General features: G+C 26.3%; 1 protein-coding gene across 1 annotated transcript in view; it reads left to right on the forward strand.

Moving 5' to 3' along the window:
- LOC148232192 (tachykinin-like peptides receptor 86C) overlaps positions 1 to 23,192 on the forward strand; it is an 88,068-nt gene that overhangs the window by 14,577 nt on the left and 50,299 nt on the right. The window contains exon 3 of the mRNA XM_088192438.1: positions 15,260 to 15,371. Coding sequence (XP_088048564.1) covers positions 15,260 to 15,371 — 112 coding nt within the window. The remainder of the gene's footprint in view (positions 1 to 15,259; positions 15,372 to 23,192) is intronic.

A 23,192-nucleotide genomic window follows, 5' to 3' on the forward strand; every position in this document is an offset into this window, starting at 1 on the left:
AAATTTTCAACATAACTGACATCGACCTCAATGCATATATGAGCTTGGGTTTATTGATTTTAATGTAATTGAAGTCACGTGCCTACTCTCTTTTTCGATATTCAACGCTCCCAGAATTTCCGATAGGCTTATCTTTTGGCAACTGTTATATAATTCTGAATACTTCTGCAAAATTTCATAGATTTGCTTAATAATAAAATATTAAAACGAATTTTTGTTCATATTTGTACTAAGTTCATAAATGACTTCTTCCTGTTGTAAATTATGCCAGTTTATAACGTAATTTCTAGGAACAGAATTGTAGATATGTTTCAGTAGCAGTTATAATTTTCGCAGAATAATGAATAATTAAATCACTTTTAAATGTTTTCCCTGGTCTAAATTGACATAAAAAACAATGAGGTATTAGAGAAATTCTATCAAGGAATTAAAGAATTATTAAAATATACTTTAAAACATTATTATGATAATGGGTGATTTTAACGCAAAAGTCGGAGATCGGAGTCAAAAATAGGTAATCGAAATGAAAAAGGAGAGTGGCTAATTAAATTTTACCAAGAAAAAATTTTTGCCATCTCCAAAACCTTATTAGAATTACCAAGAATAATATATTAAATTGCAAGGCAAATGTAATACGTAACCAAATAGATTTTATAATAATTTATAAAAGATTTAACAATAAAATTCAATCAGCAAAGACTCTTCCCGATACAGATGAGGCTTTTGATCACAATCTTCTTTGGTTGGCAATATAAAAATGAGGCTTTAGTATATAAAAAGCGAATGATAGAACAAAATTAGACTTACAACTTCTAAGTGACGAAAAAATACGACTTGATTTAAAAAATAATTTAATCAAAATTTTAAATAAAATTGTCATGACCAACAAGTAGGGGAGGAAAAATAAATACATCCCAAATATATAAATATGAGAACGAAAATTATTCAAGTGCGAAAGAAGTTCTTTGAGACTAAGAAGCCAGTTAAAAAGGACAATGTATTACAGAGAAAATATTAGAACTAATAAATGATTGTAGTAACTTAAAAAACATGAATCATATAAAATACAATAATATTCATAGAGTCAAATAGAGTTGGATGAATCAAAAATGCAAAGAAATGAAAAATTTGCATCAAAAACACGATGAACATAATCAACATAAAAAATAACAGAAATATTTTAAATAAATCGAGCAAAATTTGACACTCCTGAGAAACAATGACAAAATATCATTTAAAATATATCAAAAAAATATCATATGGTTAATTCTCTTATATGGATGCAAGATCTGGACTTAAAAAATATTACAATAAATAGACTGGAAGCGTTTGAGTTGTAACTTTCTAGGCGTATGCTAAAAGTTTCATGGATTAAAACGGTTTCCAATGACAAAATTCTCCTAATGATAGGACGTGATCGATAACTCCTTTCAATCATCAAACGTAGGAAGGTGGAGTACTTCAGACACATGATTCAAGGTCTGAAATATGAGATTTTTCATACTTTAAAATTAGAAAAATTTGAGATAAAAAATTAATCAGAAATTAGAGGTAAAAAATTTTGGTTGCGAAATATATACATATACATGGAGATGACAACCGAAGAAGTACTTCGTGCAGCCAAGGACTAATACTTGATAATAAGCAACAATGTATCGGACATGACCAATATGTTCCAACTGAAAAAATACTAATTTCTTTATTTTATGTATTTCCTTCGTGCGTTGTTATTAAATTTATTGTGAATAAATTTATGGGACGAAAATTCATAACCATCAAACCATCAATGCATAATTTTACACTCATGTTAAAGCTTTTAATCAAATTGTTCTTGTTTAAAATAAGCACTAACAATCATAAATAAAATTATTGCGATCATTACAGAGCACTCTGTTTATTTTGTCCTGAAAAGAAAAGTTCCAGCCTCGTTAACACACCTGGGAATTGAAAGTCCCATCCCATATATATAAATGGAATAAAACATTTTTAAGCTACGTATTTAAAAATACTTTTTACCAAATATAATTTATAACCTATGCGACATCCAGATGTTACAATTAGCTCTGACAGGTTTATTAATTGCTTTTGCTAACAGAGCATACTCATGTGGCATAAGCCTTGACAAAACGTAATTTCTCGTAGTAAAAATCAATTGTTGGACTCTACTTATTTATATATGTAGGAATCGATTCTGTACTATATATTATTTATATAGAGCATCGTTCAATGATTTAATAGGCTCAAACGTTCACTAATGCCATATTGTAATTTAAAATTAAAAAAGTATAGGATTAAATTGCTTATATACATTTATAATATATTAAAAAGTAAATTTATAATAAATGCTTTACTTATAAGGCTTTTTGCATTTTTTTTTAATCTAAAGCAAAAACTATATTTAAAATGATCCTAATACATACTTTACTATTTTTCAATATTATGTAAGTGTCAAAAAATATCAGTGAATTTTTTTAAAAAACAAAACTAATGATGATGATCGTATTCTATGTCATTTATCACAGTCCAACATATTTTAATAAATGTACATACAATTCTTGATGTTTTTTATATTAAAAGTTTAATAAATAAAACTCTTACAAAACAGGCTTATTCATATTACTGATATTTGATAGTCAAGATTGAAATGCCATAGAGATAATATTTTGCTGGCATATGAGATGAGTGTTATCTTACAAAGGGGTATAATAAAGCTTTCAAAAGTGACATACGTTACGTGAATAAATATATATATTTATATGTATGTAATAAAATCTAGACAAAATGAATATCATATAATTCGCACTTGCTTCGTTGAACATTATTGGAAAAACTATACAATTCCTATTCTTCAAGCGATATAATTTAAACTTTCTTTTTCAAAACGTGCGAATGTCTAGAAACTTTTCACCAGATGCGTCGCATTCGTGAAAAATCCAGCGACATCCATGAAATCTGTTACTACGCAGTGATTTAAACCAAGCTTAAAGCTCGCTGACGCGTTTTTATGTTCGAACATCGTTTTTTTTTATTATCACGTATCTGTGGCAAAGCAGCTTTGTCCGAATATCTAGCCACATTTCTTTCTTTATTTTATTATGTATTAACTTATATAAAAATCCGATCACGTTCGCGTCTACACCTTTGGTACTATTTATTTCTATAGAGTATTTTTATTTTTCACGCTGCACTCATCAAAGCAACGCGAAATGTCTCTTGTGTAAATGCCTCTTATGTAAAATGAGATTTTGAAAAAGTAATACGTAAATGTGTTATAAAACTTTCCATAAAGTACGATTGATCAAACGAAAATTTAAGAAAAACTCGACCGCGTAAAATCTCAGCAATGGAGGCTTAAATACAAGTTGGCGAGATTTCTCTTTATTGAGCTTCGTATAACACATATATAATTATATGTTATATTTAAATTTATTAGTATACACAATAATAAAATATAATATGTCAAAATAGTGTAATCTACCACTATTTATAATAATACTAAAAATAAATGTATTAACTAAGTAAATAGCGTTGATTTGAAATGTATTTGAATCATCTTGTTTCGAATCTTAGATTGTTTGTGAAACATTATAAACTTTCGGTCGTATAAATTGTTAAAATAGAAGATACAGCTTATTTTATGTACGAGTATGAGAAAATTTTCCATTAAAATTGCAAATATATCACTAACTTTGAAAACTAATTTATATAAGTTTAGTTAGTTAACAACAAGTATTTTAAATTAATATATAATAACATTTTATTAAAATATAGTACAATATTTTTGCCACAAAGTTTAATTGAAATATTGATTAGTAATTTTATTTTAATACTTTAATATTAATAATTAATAAATATATAAATATATTTATATTTCGCCTCTAAGCTATTCATATATTCTTAAGAGAAAAAATGTATTTAAATTAATATTTTTAGCACATTAGTTACTCTACGTTACCAAATATAATATAAATATAAAATACTACGGTAATATAAATCATTTATTTTAATTTGCTTGTGAACCTAAATGAATAAAATGTGTTTAAAACAAATTTGCATATAAATCCACTAAAATTGTTTACAAATAAATTGTAATAATCGTATTCACATATAGCTTAAAAATCAATACCGTAAATTGTGTTAGTATATATAATTTCTTAATTTTTTTTTTAATTACCGTATCTAAATTTCAAGATGCGTTCTTTCTAATTTACACTGTATTTTAAATATAATATTAATAATAATTTTAAGAGCTATATGACCACAGTGAATATTATTATTATTTATAATAATTTAAAATGATACTATAAAAGATTTCAATAACTCTTAATTCACTGAAATAAATAAAAAAGTTCAGATATTTTTAATTTAAATTAAAAAAAATATACTAAACAGACATTTATCTTTGTTTTGTACACCGAGAATATAAAACATGTTTAGCTATTATAAAACACTTTATATATATGTTTCGAAACTGTGTATTTTTAAATTACAAAAATACTACAATTGGGATAAAGGCTCGTGTTTATTAAATTTAAATAAAAAGGATAAATATAAAGTTAAATAAAAGAGATTTTAAAATTTATTATTAATTATTATTTTATGTACATTATTGCTAACTTTTTATTATTACTACAATTATTTTTTATTGCAAATTTTCAAAGCTTATCTATTTTCAATAAAAAAAAATTTCACATACGCTTTCGTATAGCACCGATTAAAAATAATGAAAATGTATATGAAATATTTATTTATACTATGAAGTACTCATTCATTTTTCTTAAAATATTTATAGATGTCCCACTAATATTTAACTATTATAACTAGAGCTTCATTCTAAACTCATATATAAGTATATCCTTTGACGTGCATTTCGTACTTTCTATTTTAGTCACTCATATAAAATTTAAAGCTGCTTTATTGTTCTCAGAATTTTGTATTGAAATATTTGTATAATTTCTATATTAAATTTGTTCAGTTGTTAGTTAGTTGCCAAGTTAACCCAAACTATTTATATTAGTTTCAATATAGACTTATATACGATCAGTTTATTGCTTATTGCTACCTGAAAGTTTGTACCTATTAACCAATTAACCGATAATATTTTCTTGTACATGTGCTTTAATAATGTCAATGTAAATTATTTATTAATTTAAATTAAATTAAAACCAACCTAACTTTACACGATATCCGAATGCGTCACGATGGCTAAAAATAATACATAGACGATCGAGAAAATCATAAAATAATACGAACTAAACCAGCTCCTCATAACTGACCCTAAATAGATCAATATGCATTGATCATAGATCATATGAATATTATGATAATAAATAAGATTATATTATAGCATTTTCTGACAATAGAGGGCAGACGGTTGACGGAATGTTTCTCTCTCTACAGAGAGACTGCAACATATCGAATGTATCTTACAATTTTAAATATACACCATACAAAAGAAAAATTGAATTTCTAATTGTCGTATTTATGTCATTATTAATGGTGTGAATTTTTATAATAATATTCCTATGACAATCTGAAAAAATAAAACTGTAGCGGAATACCAAATTAGCTAACTAATTAATTTATTTTTGTGTGGTATTCCATGGTAGTATTGGACCCGCATTGTGTTAGTATTCATTGTTAAACAATGCGCGGATTGATGTGTGTCATAAACTCAGTCGTGTGGAACCTGTGCCTTATCCTGAGTGATGCGTGCGCGTTTCAGAAGGTTTAATCTAGTATGGTCGCTAAAACCAATTTTTATTATTTGCATCGTTTGCTAACCTGGAATTACATTATTCATCGTAGGGTTTTATTTACATTTCGCGCGTTTAACTCAATGTGTAGTAAAGCGAGTCCTGTGCTTAATAAGCTCGATTATGTAACTAAGTTTGCGAGTTTAACAGGTTTAACGTAATTATTAATTTGTTTCACGTGGACGAATATATAATCACGTTTTGTTATTAAGTCTTTAAGTAAATACAGATAATTACTGTCGTCGTTAATTTTGATACATTAAGTCAGGACTTTGATTTATATTCAGTGGCGTGCATAAAGTTTTATGTTGAAGCTACTTATTTTTTGAAAAATAATAATAAATATATCGAATCGATTTGCAATCTAAATGTATGGTTATCCATTTCTGAAAATTCGTACCAAGCCCAAATTGATTGCTAGTTGCACAAGGAGCATTATCAGTATTATTTTGTGGTCTTCCTCTTTTTGTGTTTTTCACTTTTAATTTTTTTGCACCATCTTACGCATTTTCAAAGTTTTGAGATGTCTCTGAAAGAATTGTAAATAATTTAGGCAACGTCTTTTGGTTTTACTTCATGGTCTAACAAATAAGACATAAAATATCGCAATTCTGCTTATTCGAAATTTGACTGACAAAATAATATTTTTTATTAAAAAGAGAGCTTAAAAATAATACCAAAAACAATGTGTTAACTTGCTCGTAATAATCAATTGATTATTTCAGAACAACATATTTTAAAAACGGCATTTCTTTTAGGTTTGCCCAATAATATATTTGTATAACATAAATTTTGCTTAACAATGATTTAAATTGTTAAAAAAATATTTATAAAAAGTTAATAAGTTATTTATAAATGTCGAGTCAATCAAATTTTTCGTGTAATGAACAAATCGATTTACTTTTCTGTTCTTATGTTCTTACTTCCTACATCATCATTTCTTTAAAAATGTGTATATCTTACTAGTTTCTTAAGCCAAAGGGATGTGATTTAGCAGCCAAAATAGACGCCGGAATGTTGGTTACAGTTTATTTAGTTAATTTGTACAATTTTACAAAACAAAATATTATCGAGTTGTAAATATGTGAGCAAGAGAAGCTTGGAATGAATTTTTGAGGTAATCGTCTTTCGGTCCAAGTCTCGTTACCTGCCGTCTCGGATCCTGTGTTCGTCTACTCTTGATGCGTGTGCTCTGACCCTCTCGACTCGAATCGCAAGATGTGACAAAGTAGTAAATCTATTATCATATATTTTTAGTTCAAAACGTCTCCGACTAATAACAAAAATGATGCAATTGATTGGTGAATTGCATCATTTTTGTTGCATCAATGTTCACGCCTTAAGTGAAATTTTCAAAATACATTCCAAAGGTCGTTAATGCAAAATGGTACATCACAATAGTGGTTTTTATGCCTCTACTAATGAGATGTTTGAAAAAACTTGTAATTGTACTCTGCATCTGTTATACCTATTAGCGTGCGCTCGGGATAAGGATGCCGGTTTGTTATTGTGTGCGTGTACATGTGTATGAGAAGGAAAAGCAATGTAGCGTGTACTTCGTTGTCTCGCTTTCTCTTTTAAGGACAGTCGCTGATTCGTCAACGCTGGTATTCGTCATTAAAGTGCAGTGTGGCACAGAAGTTCGATCTTTTCTAGTGATTTATTTTAAATAATTTTGTGTTGATATTGATTTAACCCAGATATGCCCACTGTCGCATAGGTAGGTCACTAAACTCGTGCCAGTGTTTTTTATTTATAAATGAAATTTTAGGAGAACAAAATTTCTTATGCATTTTTGCGCTAATTGATATCAAGACTTCAAATATACACTGTAAGTTATTCGTTCTCTTACCAGTAGATTAAAATATTTTAGTTATTTTTCCATTAATCCGTACGTTGTTGGTTTTTTTATATTATTCTCTGTAAGGCTTAAAAAAGTTATTATTATTATCGTTGCGCCAATGTTAATTTTTTAATTTATTCAATGGACTCTAATGATTTATTATAGTTGTCGAGCCATTGAACAATCTGCGAATAATTTCTTTCTCCAGTTTATATCTTTTTGCTTTTGAAGAATAGCTTAAGACTTGATTCTTTTTTTGACTAGTGAAAGATTTTGAATTTTGCAAATATTTAATTAATGACATCAATGTCTGGTTTCTTCGATTATATAATATATGTTTAATTATTCGTTGAAATTTTGAACTTAGCTCAGATGTATGTATGTTAAATAAACATTTATTTTATTTTAAAATAAAAAAATTAAATTTTCTGAGCGAAATTGTTTTGAGCCACACAGTTCACGCACACAATAACAAACCGGAATCCTTATCCCGAGCGTACTCTACTGCTTCTTCATAACTATACAAGCTTAAAAATATATTTTTATTTCATATTTTCATTGAATGTAAATAAACTTTTTAATTGAATAAATTTTTGAACAATTTAAATAATATAAAAATGATCTATTACACAAGAATAAATAAAAAATAATTTGGTTTAAGATTTTTATAAATTAAAATTAAACTGAGTTCAGTTAAAAATTTTGTGTTTAGGCATTTTAATTTTATATTTAAATTAAATTTCGTTATGTCATAGTCTTCTGATTTTGAAGAAGAACATACAATCTGTTACTTTATTTGTTGTTATTAAAATAAACTATACAGTTTTTAATGTGATTATCGAAAGGTATGTTATAAATTATTTGTATGTATTGCTTTATTTTATATCCCTAGAAGTACGTCTTTCAGCGCTCTTCAATTTGTTTGTTCGTTGATTTTCTCAATTGCGACGCAAGCCAATAATTCTGAGTTGTCTAATATAAATTGTAAAATCCCTTCAGGGGTAAGCAACGTAAAATCTCTTCCGCCTACCGCTTTAATCCTGTTGGCCGGTTTTAAGGATACAAAAATAGACTTATAAAGGCTATATATATATAATATATATATATATATATATATATATATATATATATATATATATATATATATATATATATATATATATATATATATATATATATATATATATATATATATATATATATATATATATATATAGTAATATTGTTGGAATCTTGAGATTCATTGCGATTTTCAGTTTCTTTCTATATTTCGGCTGCAATGTTCTAGCCATGATCACAAATTATCTGTAGCTCTCAGTTCTTAGTACTTAGTATCTGTAACACAGTTACAGATGATTTGTGATCACGGCTGAAACATCGCAGCCGAAATATAAAAAGAATGTAAATGAAAATCGCGATGAATCCCGAGATTCCAGTAATATCTTCGAGTGAGGATGAGGTGAATTTTTTCTGCCATACAGTTTCGAGTTGGCGTAGACGAGTCGCTGAATCGCCGGAGGGCAAGCGATTTTCTATGCGAGCCTGAGAGAATACCGTAGAGATCAACGAAGTTGTAGCCAGTCATAAAACGTTCAAGCGTATTTCAAAGAATCGAATATATTAATGAAGTGAGTGGCGTAATGAGCTTATTCGGATTACTTTCGACCAATTAGATTAAAGAAAATAAATCCACCCTTTCGCGAGATACAGAGCCCCTGGTATAAAAAAAATGTTATTTTTGTCGGGTGTTTGTTTACGTTTTCACAAAGGCCTTTGTTTGCTCTTCATGGCGGCTATCTTTGGTTAAACAATAAACAATGGTTTTGTCTTGGCGGTCTGGTCATAGCGATATATTGGTTTGGCGGTAATGAGGGTCCTTAGGCACGCGACTTCGATAGCAAAGATAAATGCTTTGCATTGTTAACTCTCGTTCCGAAATTTTCAGCTGCTTCATTGTCAAAAGGGTCAGTGTTACTGACACCCAGTTTGTATTTTCCACAAATTTTCCTTTTTGTTATTTGATAATTTGGTTCAGTACCGAAGTATTATGAATAAAAAATACAATCAAATAAAAATGGATCCCAACGGCTTCCTATTGCAGAAATCCAGATTTTTTTTAAAAATTCATACATATTTTATTGTTATTTGTTTAGTATAATTACTGTTTGATGTAAAAATATTTCATTATATACTTCATTATATTTAATGTATGTTTATTATAAATATAATATATATTCAAAGTCATAGTACTCACGAGTCACGACCCTAAATTTATTTTGATTTTGTATTAATGGAAGTAAATTTATATTAAATAAATTGATGTTATTGAAATCCTGAATTATGATTTTTTAATAATGATTAATGTATTTTCAGTGATTGCTGATTAGCTTAATTAATTTACGAGTTATTATTTTGGAATACGCTTTACGTGACTAATAAATTCATTTAGAACATATTTCTTAAAAATATTTTAATACAGCTCCCGATGATTTGCTCCTAATTTTTTTGTATATTTACTTATACTTTACTTGCAATTTAATTTTATATACAGTGATTTTTCTGCGAGGCCCTAGTGGGACTAACGACAAAATATTAAATTCCCAGAAGGTAAAATAATATATAAAATATATCAAATTAAAAAAAAATCGTATCCACATCTTAAAACAATCAAAACTCGACAAAAAATTATAATTACATAAGCAATATCATGGCCACTAATTAGAGTACAACCGACTAATCTATAATAAGATATAAGACTAAAAAAACATTGTTTGTAAAGTTAGTGATAAATTTGTTACGTAATAAAATATAATAAATAAACCCACGCTTTTGCTCATATAAATATTATGAGACAAAGTTAGTTTTACGAATAATTTTTAAATTAAAATTAAAATATTATTAAAATTAAATTTATAAAAAAATTATTGTACAAAACGATTCTTGAAACTCGATGTTTAAACATCGATAATATTTTTTTAATTTTATTTTTATCAATTAATTAAAAGTGATTCATATTTACATCCCAATTCAGTAATTAAAAACGTTCAGTAAAGGCATTCTGAAATCTTTTTTGATAATAGTTTTCGTGAGGTTAATCAACATCACCGTGTTTCAAGGGTAATAATACAGACAATCAGTGCAAATCGAGCAGTCAGTCATGCAATAAAAAACATTTGACCTTTTCTCGACAGCTTTCTCATTTCCTAACCTCCATAGAATAAAATTTAAATTGTCTCCTTCTGCTGTTAAACTTATTCAAAGGTTGTTTTCCCTTAATTTCACGAACTTTTGCGATCCATCTGCATTTTGAACACCCGTCCATCTTCGCAACATTTACCATAATATCTTAACCCAACAAAATTGGGTGGGTTGCCATATTAAGTGGATCGCGAAACATTTTGAAACAACAATGTTTTTGCTTTATTAATCTAAAGGCAGATGACAGTACCACGTATTATTACGCAATGACATTCAATTATTTCAAATGAAAAAATCTCTCTCTAATATCAATATCCTCTGATTGAAAGTGGATTCTTAAGGTAACATATCCTTAATATATGTTTTCCAATATTAACCACTAAAATGTCAACGCAATAAAGCAATCATTCACTAATCGAATTAATTTAAAAAATTACATGTTTCACATGTAAAGAAAAATTACAAAAGTAAATTCTTAATTATAGTAGAATTAAATCGCTGCTACTCTAAAGTTAATTAAATTATATGGTAAATAGCAAGAAAAGGAGCGTAAAACTTTACTATTCAAACTTTGAATAGTAAAATAATTCTTTGTGCATTCTGCTTAAAATTGAAAAGCTAAAAGCACACAAAAATAAAACAAACGTTGAAAGCACGGCCATCTTTTAAAATGAAACACACGTGAGAGGTGAGACTTTGATTTATAACTATCACAAATAGTCTATAAATATTGCAGCAAAATTTAATGCGTTTGCAAAAAAAAATTAAAATCAAAATTCACAACATCTAAAGAGTGCAGTTACCAAATAATTTGCAACTTAATAAATTTAGTTTTAAAATTTATTAACATCTGATAAATCAAATTTTAATAGGTTTTTCATATACCATATATTGTAGATACATTTTTTATGTGATTGATTTAGCCTTTTTCTATAACTATGTTTTGATTTTAAATTAATTAGAAAAAGGAATTTAACTTCAAATAAAAAACTCAATTACTTACATAGCACGTTAGTAAAATTATTAAAAAGCTTTGAAACTTGTTTTTTAAAATCTAACGATTATTCAAAATAAGTAATTTAAGAGTTTTGTAACATTGAAATTTATTACTTTTTTAATTTCACAAATTTAATACTTATCATCTCTAACTCGAAAAGCTTATACTTATATATATATAATATATATACTGTATATAGTATTTAATGAAATTCTATCTTTGCATACGGAAGATAAAACTAATTAGTATGCGGTCTTACTGCCATTAATGTAAAATAATATTTAATTAACACATTTCACATATAAATATAAAACCATATTATTATACTTTTGTATAAAAACATTAAAAAATATTTGCTAAATATCCAGCAGGCAAAAACATAATGTTATTTACTTGGTAAGTTATTTATTTACTTAAAAAAATATACAGTATAATAAAAATATCGAATCTCATTTATTATTAATGAGTAAATAGCAATGAATATAAGTCTTAATATTTTTATGTGTACATATATACGGCGACATACCCTGACATTTAACTGACAAATAATAAATACGGTAATTAATTGGTGTGAACTATGGAATTTAATTATTTTAATATTTTATGGTATAATTATTTAATTGAATTACTAAAGTCAATAATTATGTACAATTCTATGAAATTTTAGAGTAATTGTGGGATTGAAATATAAATGAATTAAACTTATTTATGAATCAAATTTTTTAATATACGTATGTACATAATATTATATTGAAAATTGTTTATTTTATACGTGATAAATATATTAAAAAAAATATTATAATAATGTGTCTTAAATCGCGTTTTTCCATCGGGTCTCATTTCTGATAAATTTCGCCAAAATGTTTTTGGCATCATCAAGAGATTTTTATTTTTTATATACTCTTCTTTTAATATCGCTCAGATAGAGTTTTATAAATTTGGTTTTTATGTTTGAAAACTATTGCTCTATCTAAACTAAAGTTGATATAATACATAGGAAAATATTTAATTTAGTGGTAAACCATATTTATTTAAAGTGATAAATCATTTTTTTAAGTGAAAAATAAAAATACTTTTAATTCAATTTTAAAAAATCAAACGAATTGAACAAATTACACTTTGTATATAATACATAAACCAAGATTAAAAAATAAATTTACGTAAGCCAATCCTCAATTCCAAATTGTCAATTTGCATTTTTCTGCTAGCTAATAAAAGCCACTGGTATATAAATAATTTAGATTTCCTTAATTATAACCTTAATAATCTACTAACAAACTTTTTCAATATCTCAAACGAACTTTATATATTATATATATAACGAACCTAGTATATTTTATATTATGTTAATGCAAGGGGTAGAAGTAAAAGTTTGACAGATGCCTTCTATGCGTAAATGAATTCCTTAATTAGCAAAAATTGCTCGATAATACATTAAGTAGAACAAATAATACCCTTATCATTCTTAAGTTGTAGGTAATCCTGGAGCTCTATACCTTTTAGCAAAGCAATTGTCTTACATACTCGTACAGTTTCAAAAACTTACTTAGAACCGTATTATTCAATATATGTCATACGTTTATTATTATTTAATATTTAATCTGTGGAAAAAGATTACTTTTTATGCTTTGTTTATGTAAATAGATTCTAATTGAAATTTATTATTTTATAACAGTGACATATGTTCACAATTATATTTTAAAATAACTAAAATTAAATTCTAAGCGCTATATATTATATATAGAAAAAAGGATATATTATACTAGTAATTATAATTCCAAATATAATTTTAATGTTTCATACCCTTAATTATCCACAAGTTATTATGTAAATTGGGAGCAGAATTTGAGTACCTCAAATAATAATGATTGAAATAACTGTATATAAATAAGTAACAGTAGATATTATATTTCCCATTGAAAACGATAATAATTGCTTCTAGGCGTGTCTTGTTAATGACTAAAAGTTAATCGGTTTAGCACATGTTTACGTTAAGCTTTCGTGTTTCCTTAAATAACGTATTTCATTTTCTTTGTCAGAAAGTAATTTATTATTACAAAGTAAAAATACCTTAGCATTGACATTTTAATTTAACGATACATTTTTGATAAAAAAAATATTTCAATATTCCTTCATTTTGTATTCAATATATTTTCAACTCGAGTTGTATTGTAAGGTTAAAAATAAATTATATAAAAATACAGTCTTCAATGTATTTTATATAATGAAAAACAAAGAAGATAAAATATAACAGTTTTAGTGCAGTTTTTATTTAGTTTTCATGGATTATAAAGCTCAGTTATGAAACTTTGACTTAATATATAACAAAAAATTAAAAGTGCCTTATAAAATTAAAAAAAAAATGCTGTTTGTATTTAAATACTATTACAAAATAAACTTTAGTGTCCATCATACATTAAATATATTATATTTTTATTTCGTAGGAATAATTTAGTAAAAAACATTTAGTACTGTGAAATTGTACGTTGTAGTATTTGGGGTACTCTGAATTTAATTTTTTCCTTAAATACCAGAACTATAGTGCTAATTTTAATATAATGAAATTTAAAAATCATTTTAACATTTATTTATATTAAAGAATAGACGCCCATTCAGTGCAATTATTTTGCAGAATTTTCATGAGTCAAAATTACAAGTCATGCAATTCTTTTTTTATAAATGTTCTCTTAAAGATAAATAATACTTTATATATTCGAATTATTAAAGCATTAAAGCATAACTTAATTAATATTTTCCTACGTCACACCGTCAATTAAGTTAATTAAATCTCCCTTGTTCTGCTCTCGTTTTCTAGTCGAAAGCTTCGAATGAAAGTAAGGTCTGATACATTTTAATTTATAATTCACGCCAGATTGCCTTACAATAAATCACTGGACTACTCCTAGTTGTTTAATTACTTGCTATTGCGAATTCATATATTTATTATTAAATTGCATTTAAATATATTATTTAATACCATATAGACACCAACATTATCTCTATAGGCCCATATATTTCTCTGCTTCATTTTGTGGAAATATTTTTTTCAACCCTCTAAGGATTTCCATGTCTAAGCTCACATTTCACACGTTTCACATAAATCAATCGCATCATTAGGTATTACATAAAAAAACAATAAGAGAGTGAAAAAATCAATTATACTTTCAATGTTATTATTCATACCCTATGCTTTTCATAGTAAAATCATATAACATTGTCATACATTAAACTATTCTTTTAAATGTTCATACATTATTTATTGGTAAAAAAGTTAAATAGCTTTAACGTGTCATTAATGGAAAAAGCATTAAGTAAATATTCTTTGGCTTATTTCAGTGTCGGCCGTGACAGCTAATCGATCTCTTGGTACTCTACCTTAAAAAAATAAAAATAGTCTAGTGCACTTAACAAATATTTTTAATTAATCATATTGTCACACACTAATAATGTTTTATTTATTTTCAGCTCACAGAAGGATGAGATCTGTTACGAACTACTTCTTAGTGAATTTGAGCGTTGCTGATCTACTTATGGCCATATTGAACTGTTTGTTTAATTTTATATACATGCTACATAAGTAAGTAAACCTTTTTATTTAAATACATAAATAGTTGCACTATAAAATAATGGCTTAAAAAGAATAAGATATTTGCTTATTCAATGTTTTCTTATTGCATAAGTATAACATTTAAAAGGGTTCAATATTGTACAAAAATGATTTTGTGTTTAAATAGAATACAGCCATCACAAAAAGACATTATTTTTTACTACAGTGATTCAGATTTCTTGTTTATTTTTACGCTCTTAAATTGTGCTACGTATTCTTTTTAAGTGGTTAATTACAGTCGTTGTTCTGTATAAAAGTAACATATTGATAATTTTTGTTGTGATGAGTTTCAAAATGAAATCATAAAGCGTGTTTTAATTTAAAAAAATAAAAGTCAGTTATAAGATTTAATAAATTTCTTTAAAAATAAAATTTATTTCCAAGAGTTATATCGTTATAATGCATCTTGAATAAAAATAAATATTGTTCACAGTTTCTAAACGGTTTTATGTTCAAGAAAGTTTTAAATGCTAAAGAGAGGAAATTGTTTGTCTGAAAGACGGAAATCGTTTCCCCTTGTCGATAATAAATTTAATAAAGTAAGATGCAATGAATATAAAGCTGTTTCATTGCTTATCAAACATTTTCCAAGTCCAAATACAATAAAAAGCTACATTTATAATTATATTTCTAAATAAAATATATTTTAATTAGCTTGTTGACTGTAAATAGTCGTTAGCCTTTTATATATGTACATATGTTAGCAACCAGTACATTTTAAAAATTATTATTATGTTACAGCAATTAGTATTCCGGCCATACATATAATATTGAGGTATATATACATATGTAATGAATCATTTGTGCTGTAGCTCAATTTGAATATTTAATTAACCATTGAATTGAGAAGGCTGTTATTCTCCAACTTATATAATGATGGCATTAAAATCTAGGCTGTGTCAATTTGATGTAAGCTCCACTGGTAGCAAGTTCAGGCTTAAACTCTCATTTATTTCAAGTAGGAAGACTTGGAAGTGAAATGTTAAATAAAAAAGAATTTTCTTACACAGCGGCGATCAACATTTTTTACAATATTTAATAAACATATTTATGTTATAAAATTTTTAGAATCTTCTAAACTAATTAAAACTAGTCAATTTTAAACACAAACATTTGATGTTTAAAAATGTTTATTGTGTAGGTACCATATAATAATTTAATAATAAACATTTAAAACATGCATATGATATTATTTTTATTATTTTTTTAACTCGTTGCTTAATTGATAAACATTTCCAGGGTAATGAATACTGAATTCAATATTACGTTTATACGGGGTAAAAAACAATCTATTAGTTAAGGTACATTCTTCCTAAATTTAAGCTTAGTAATATATCTTTACTCGATTCAAAATGAGAAAAGTGGGTTAGCACTTCAAAATATGTTTCAACTCTGGATTAACAGTCAACTCGTCCTTCCTTGAGATAAATGGATTTCGGATAACACTAAACGAAAGTGAAAGCGAGATGAACAACGTTATTTAATCAAAGACGTGTGTTTTTTGTATAATATATAATGCTTATGTACTTCTTATATATGTACCCTAATTAATCTTATTTTGAAAGATTTTTTACAGACGTATTATATATTACTGCATTTGCTTATAAAAATAATTACCTTATTATTGGACACTAGAACAATATATTTTAATTTCAATATATATATATGTATATATATATGGTTACATAAATGTGATATTTTAATAAATATAATTCTGCGTTTATGTATTAAAACAGTTCATATGAAATGTATCATCCAATGTACTTTACATATCTAACAGTTTGCTTCATTATTAACTACGAATGAATGGTTGAGCAAAGTGACAATGATATAATTTTCTTCATAACTTAGAGTTCCAATTAAAGTCATAAATATCCTTTACTTATTTACTGAATGTGTGCAGTTGATATAAATACAACTGCAATACCGTTTTAATCACGGATTGCTCATAACTGAACTATTGTTATTAAGCAATCGGTCGTTCTATTAGGTCATGTATTCCAAATTTTAAAAAAATATTAAAAATACAAGTTTTTTCGTGATAAAAATATATATTTTTATATAGAATTTTGCCTTATATTATTTTTAAATAGTTTATTTTTCTAATAATATTATTATTTCAATTATAATTGAATTGAGTCATGAAAGCGACGGGACCCTTAATTAATTTTGTTTCGCTACCGCTGGGAATTAAACTTAAGACTTTATATAAGCATTGATCCATTCCGCTGAAGCCTTTCCTAATGAGCTTTAATAACCCATGGTGAATTTTCAAAACTGCTTCGATAACCCATGATAAGTATTAACCTCCTCTAATAGTCTTTTACAACTTCACTTATATGATCCGGCTCTTCCTTGGAAAAAGCTGTAAAGCTCCTGGTTTGTTTTGATTAAGGTTGTCCATAATTTAATTAATTTATATATCTGCAATATCCATTTTAAAAAAGATTTAGTCTTTTGAAGATTTTCCTGTTCTAAATTGATATTTTTTCTTATGCTTCTAAGCTGCTGACTATAATATTGGATAGTACAGGTTAATTTAATTCGAGTTTTATATATTGGCAGCACTAAAACAGACAGCTGTCAATAATCACACAGGTTCAAAGAGTCAGATGTTAGTTTGCCACAACACATTTATGAAATGGATCGCTTAATCACAATTTAACGCGTAAAAATTGTTCAATTTTTTTACAGAAATAGCAATTCTAAATATTGTTCGCCATTTTTAAACTATTCTTATGATTCTTTTTGGTGCATTTTGCATCTTGACTTGCACCTTACCATACAGAAAATTCAAATAACACAATAACTAAAGCCCAAAAACAATTGACAGTGAAAAATTTACGCAAAAACAGAAATTGTTAATTTTATTTTTTTTCTAATGAGACACAGTATCACCTTCTTGTGTATGTTAATATATAAAAAATTTACATACGAAAGAAATTTACATGCGATTTACGAGAGATGCCCAAATGTACGCATTGTATTCAGGCGGCGTCATTGGGCCTTACTTTTTTGAAATCGATGAAGGTCGGTCTGTAACAGTCAATGATAAATATTTTTATAAAGAAATCAAAGATATTTATGTGAAAGACATGTGATTCCAACAAGATGACGCAACTTGCTACACATCTGGTTCAATGTAGGATTTTTTGCGTGAAAAGTTCCCAAGTAGCATTATTTCCCGTTTTGGTGACGTTAACTGGCCGCCAAGATCATGCGATTATATGTCGTTAGATTTTTTTGTGAAGTTGTCGTGTCTACGCCGACTAGCCCGAAACGTTGAACCATCTAAAAACCAACACCCAACAAATTATAGCCGAGATATCGTCCGAAATGTAGGAAAAAGGAGTCGAAAATTACATCTCAAAGGTTAGCTGCTACAAAATATCCAGCTAAATGTGCTTTTAATGGAATTCAAGGTATTCTGATAAATCTTAGATTTGTATTGTTAATATATAATTATAATTTTTTATAAATAATATATTATTATTTGTATATATTCACTGCGGATATTTTTTTATATTTGCTATGCGCGTATCAAATTTAAAAAAAACACCTATGATTCCATTTTTAAATTTTCTGCGAACCCATATATTGACATTTGTGGCAAAAAAATCAGAAGCCTGTCTTCATGATGTGATTTACCTTTGTTCTTTTTTTCATTTCCGGATGAAAAAATAACCTGTTTAAAAATACGTTCACGGTAGTTGCACGTATAATATACAATATTTGGATTATGAACCTAAAATAATAACAATGCCCCGAAAATATAACTCCAGAAACATGTCATACACGACGTGAAATGTATGGAATCGAATTTTTCCCCTTTGTGTGTGCGTTTGTTTATCTGTCAATGGGAAAAAAACTCGGGGCATAATGGCAAACCGCAAATTCTCGTGACCAACATTCAGAAATCCTGTCAAAGGGTATTTAGAGTAGCAGAGCATATGTCGGTACATATTTTAATATGTAGCTGACACAAAGCACGTTAACCAAAACAACATAACGCTGTGAAATTTACTAAAGCACTGGAAAATTTTAAACAACGCCCATATCGAAAACAAACTCGCCCATATGCCGTTTTAGAACGGAAACATACTGAAGGTTTGCACGCCCCTTAGGGTATCTTGTGTATCTATTGTATATTGTATATATTTGGTATCGATATCGTAGAAGAGCCAGAAACGTTTACATTTCACGTCGATTTTGCGTAACGGAGTGAAAACCATTTATCAATGGACGCACTGATAGTATATATATTCATGAGAAAAAGAAAAGTATTTTGTATATTCAATCCAATCGAAAATAGTTTTCTTCTCTTCATTGTAGCAAATAAAATATATTTTTATGATAATTACATTCTCTGTGTCTCATGAGAAAATATCACAATTTGATCTGCTGATATTCTCATGAAAACTACCATGAAAACGAGGCTTTTAAGTTATTTCACTGGCTTATGAAAACGCGATTGTTTTAAATTATTGCGTTCTTAATGCTAAATACCGCTGTAAATACTGTTTCTAAGTGATCACTTAGCAAACATTTTCGTTCTAATTATTATTTAATTTTATCATATATTTTAATTACTCCCTTTAAAACACTTAAGCTTATATGCATTAAAGTAACTTGTGTCCCCCCCATCTGCCCTCCATATAAACATAGCATCATACATACTCAATACATTGCAATAATGGCAAAATAAATCATAAATAAATGACCTGGTAACACTATATTTATTTTTTTAAATTACACTGAGTATATGATCCTCTTATAAGAGATATCATATTAAGTTCACGCGCCTATCTCATAATAAGAACCAACCAAAATATGAATGGAAAAAATAATCTTGAAATTTATCTTCCCATCGTAAAATTAATCAATCTCCAAATTCATTCAAATATTACATTTGCATTAATCCAGCAACATGAAAAGTAAGCAGCTTAAAATTTATATAATGCAAATCAACTTTATATAGCGATCCAAGAAATATGGTGTCCAATAAACAGAGGATCCTAAAAGGTCACACGTTTCAATATAATGTCTATAATAGGAACGTATCTATGTTATATCATTTACGTTACTTTTCCCCTACATCCGATGTGTCCATTAAAATACCTTTCGTATCGAGTATTATCAGATGATTTGGAAACATGGTGTGTGAAAGTACAAAAGGTAATACTATATTTAATAGTAGCAAAAATAGTGTCTTACTGTATATTATAGAAAAATGAGTTTTCGTAAAAAAACGTTATTGATAGTCTATTAGAAAATAAAATACACTACCATGCTTAATATTACTTTCTTTTTATATGCTGTTATTATTATTTGTATATTTCCAACTAAACTGAAAACTTAGTTAGAAAAGTGTGAATAAAAATTTTATCTATAAAAAACTTTCATAACTTATATATCAAACAATAAAGGAAATATTGTACATTTGGACACAGTGGTAACAATAAAGAATAGAAATCTTTATACAAAAGCACAGATGATTGTACAAATAAAATATTAGCTAATTGTATATAATTGATTGCTAGATTTTAATAAAATTTGTATTAATTTATTGCAAGACAAAGTATTATTTTCGCAGAACATATTGCTGATCTATATGACGAAATTTTTCGTCATAGCAAGATTAACTATGAAAGTTATAATGTAACACGTGGTCCTATAAAAAATAACTACACGCTTGAGATATGAATTTTAAAATTTTAACATGCATCTACGCAAAATATTTTTATGCTGATATTTTCTATGTAATTTTATTACATGTAATATATTTTATTTAAACAATTTATTTTTATATAATACAAGCTGTAATTTTTTTAAATTAAAAATCTCAATTAAACACATAATTTAGATTCCTTAAAATTTTTTAATAGCAATTAATAATGCTATACTGTTATGACGTTGACATTTTTGGTGGTGACAATTTATTATTATTATATTAATCTTAAGTGTATCTTATTTTTAGTACATGCTATTAATCTTAAGTGTATCTTATTTTTAGTACATAAGTCACTTTTGTACATTACCAAATATAATATACATTATTTTGCAAAGCAAATTAAAAGTGAACTATAAAAAATTGCAGCTTTTAATATTTAATAGGAGCAGGTGATATACCTAATTTTATTTCACATCAAAGAGTTTTATTTTTTTCATCAAAATAAAATGTTGGAAATTCGAATATATTGTAAAAGCTTTTATGAACCACTTAAACATATTAATTATTATATAAGCAAATAATCGCCTTAACGTATTAATAATTCAGACTATTAATTAATAGCTTGCAATTATATTTAATAATGATAGCACATTTATTTAATTTTAAAGGTCTCTCTGAAACTATTATACATAAACTGATTATAATTAAAAATGTCATAAAAAAAATAATAACATCAAAATAGAATTAAAATAATGAGATTTGCTACAAAAAAAAACTACCCCAAAACAATTTGTAACCAAATTGAAATAAATTGTGGGGTCCATGGGCGCCTACAAAGCAATTTCTTTGCATTACAATAATTACACAAGTTGTAGGTACGTGACTTGTATGTTGCATAAAAATAATAATTTATAAACTATACAAAAATAAATTTACTGTCACTCAAGTTATGCTAAAATAATATTTACAACAATTATCTTACATAAATAATACTTATAATTTAATCTCTGATTTTTATAATGTATTGAATAAAACTTTAAACATATATCAATATTATATATCTATTTTAAATAACGAAAATCTTAAAGAACAAATTTGTAAAAAAAAATTAAAATAGTTGTAGTTTGTTTCATCTCCTTGTTTATTTATTTAACATATTTTGCAAACATTTACGTTAAGAAAACACTTTCTCATTTGCTCTTTTACTATACTCAGTGACAGTTAACTGTCGTAAAAAAAATTAACGAGGTTAATTTAAATTGCTTTCTATCAATTTGTAAAATTTTCAAGAATTTATGTATTTAACATTGTTATAAATATATAGCAATAAATTACTGAAGAGCTTCTTTAACGCTCATGAATCATTTTCATAATACTTACACGGTTCAATATTATTAATCTCTTATGCTATATTATAAAATAACTGTAATATTTTGCCGTCAGTTTAACATGTTGCTTTAGCATTTAATATACTGTATTTAATTATTAATAATAAATCTGATACTCACAATATTTTACCTATAATATATATCAAACCTGCTTAGACGTAATAATTTATCAGCTACATTAATTTTTAATATACACATTAACATATTATATCAATAAAAAATAAAATTCAAGATCAGAACATAAAAATTTAATTTTAATAAATATATTTAATATGCACGCAAATTAAGAATAAAATATATTATTTTAAATTAAAATCACAACTCTTTAAGAAATAAACTACAAAAATAATACATACATACAAAGGTAAAATTATACTAATTATTTAGTTCAAGGACTTTTAAGGTAACAAAAAGTTTTAGGACGTACATATATTTTTCCTTTATAAGCAACTTTAGTAGCTCATTAAATTGTGCGAAAGCTTTGTATATAATTGAGTTTGTGCCATTTTTGAGGTGTAAACTTTTTGTATGTAGATGCTTTTGCTTTAACTAATTTGGTATTCATATACTGTATTTTGTTATTAATTTTATTGGTTTGTTCGAATTAAATTTTATTTAATATATATTTCTAATAATTTAATTACTTTTAAAAGTATTATTTTATACACTTTTAATATGTAACGTTCTTGAGAGATGTCGGACTAATCCGTTTTGAAAGATAAAATTGAGATA

The sequence above is a fragment of the Plectrocnemia conspersa genome, unplaced genomic scaffold, assembly GCF_051122295.1.
Source record: "Plectrocnemia conspersa isolate PC_06_02 unplaced genomic scaffold, ASM5112229v1 ptg000009l, whole genome shotgun sequence".
Taxonomy (NCBI): domain Eukaryota; kingdom Metazoa; phylum Arthropoda; class Insecta; order Trichoptera; family Polycentropodidae; genus Plectrocnemia; species Plectrocnemia conspersa.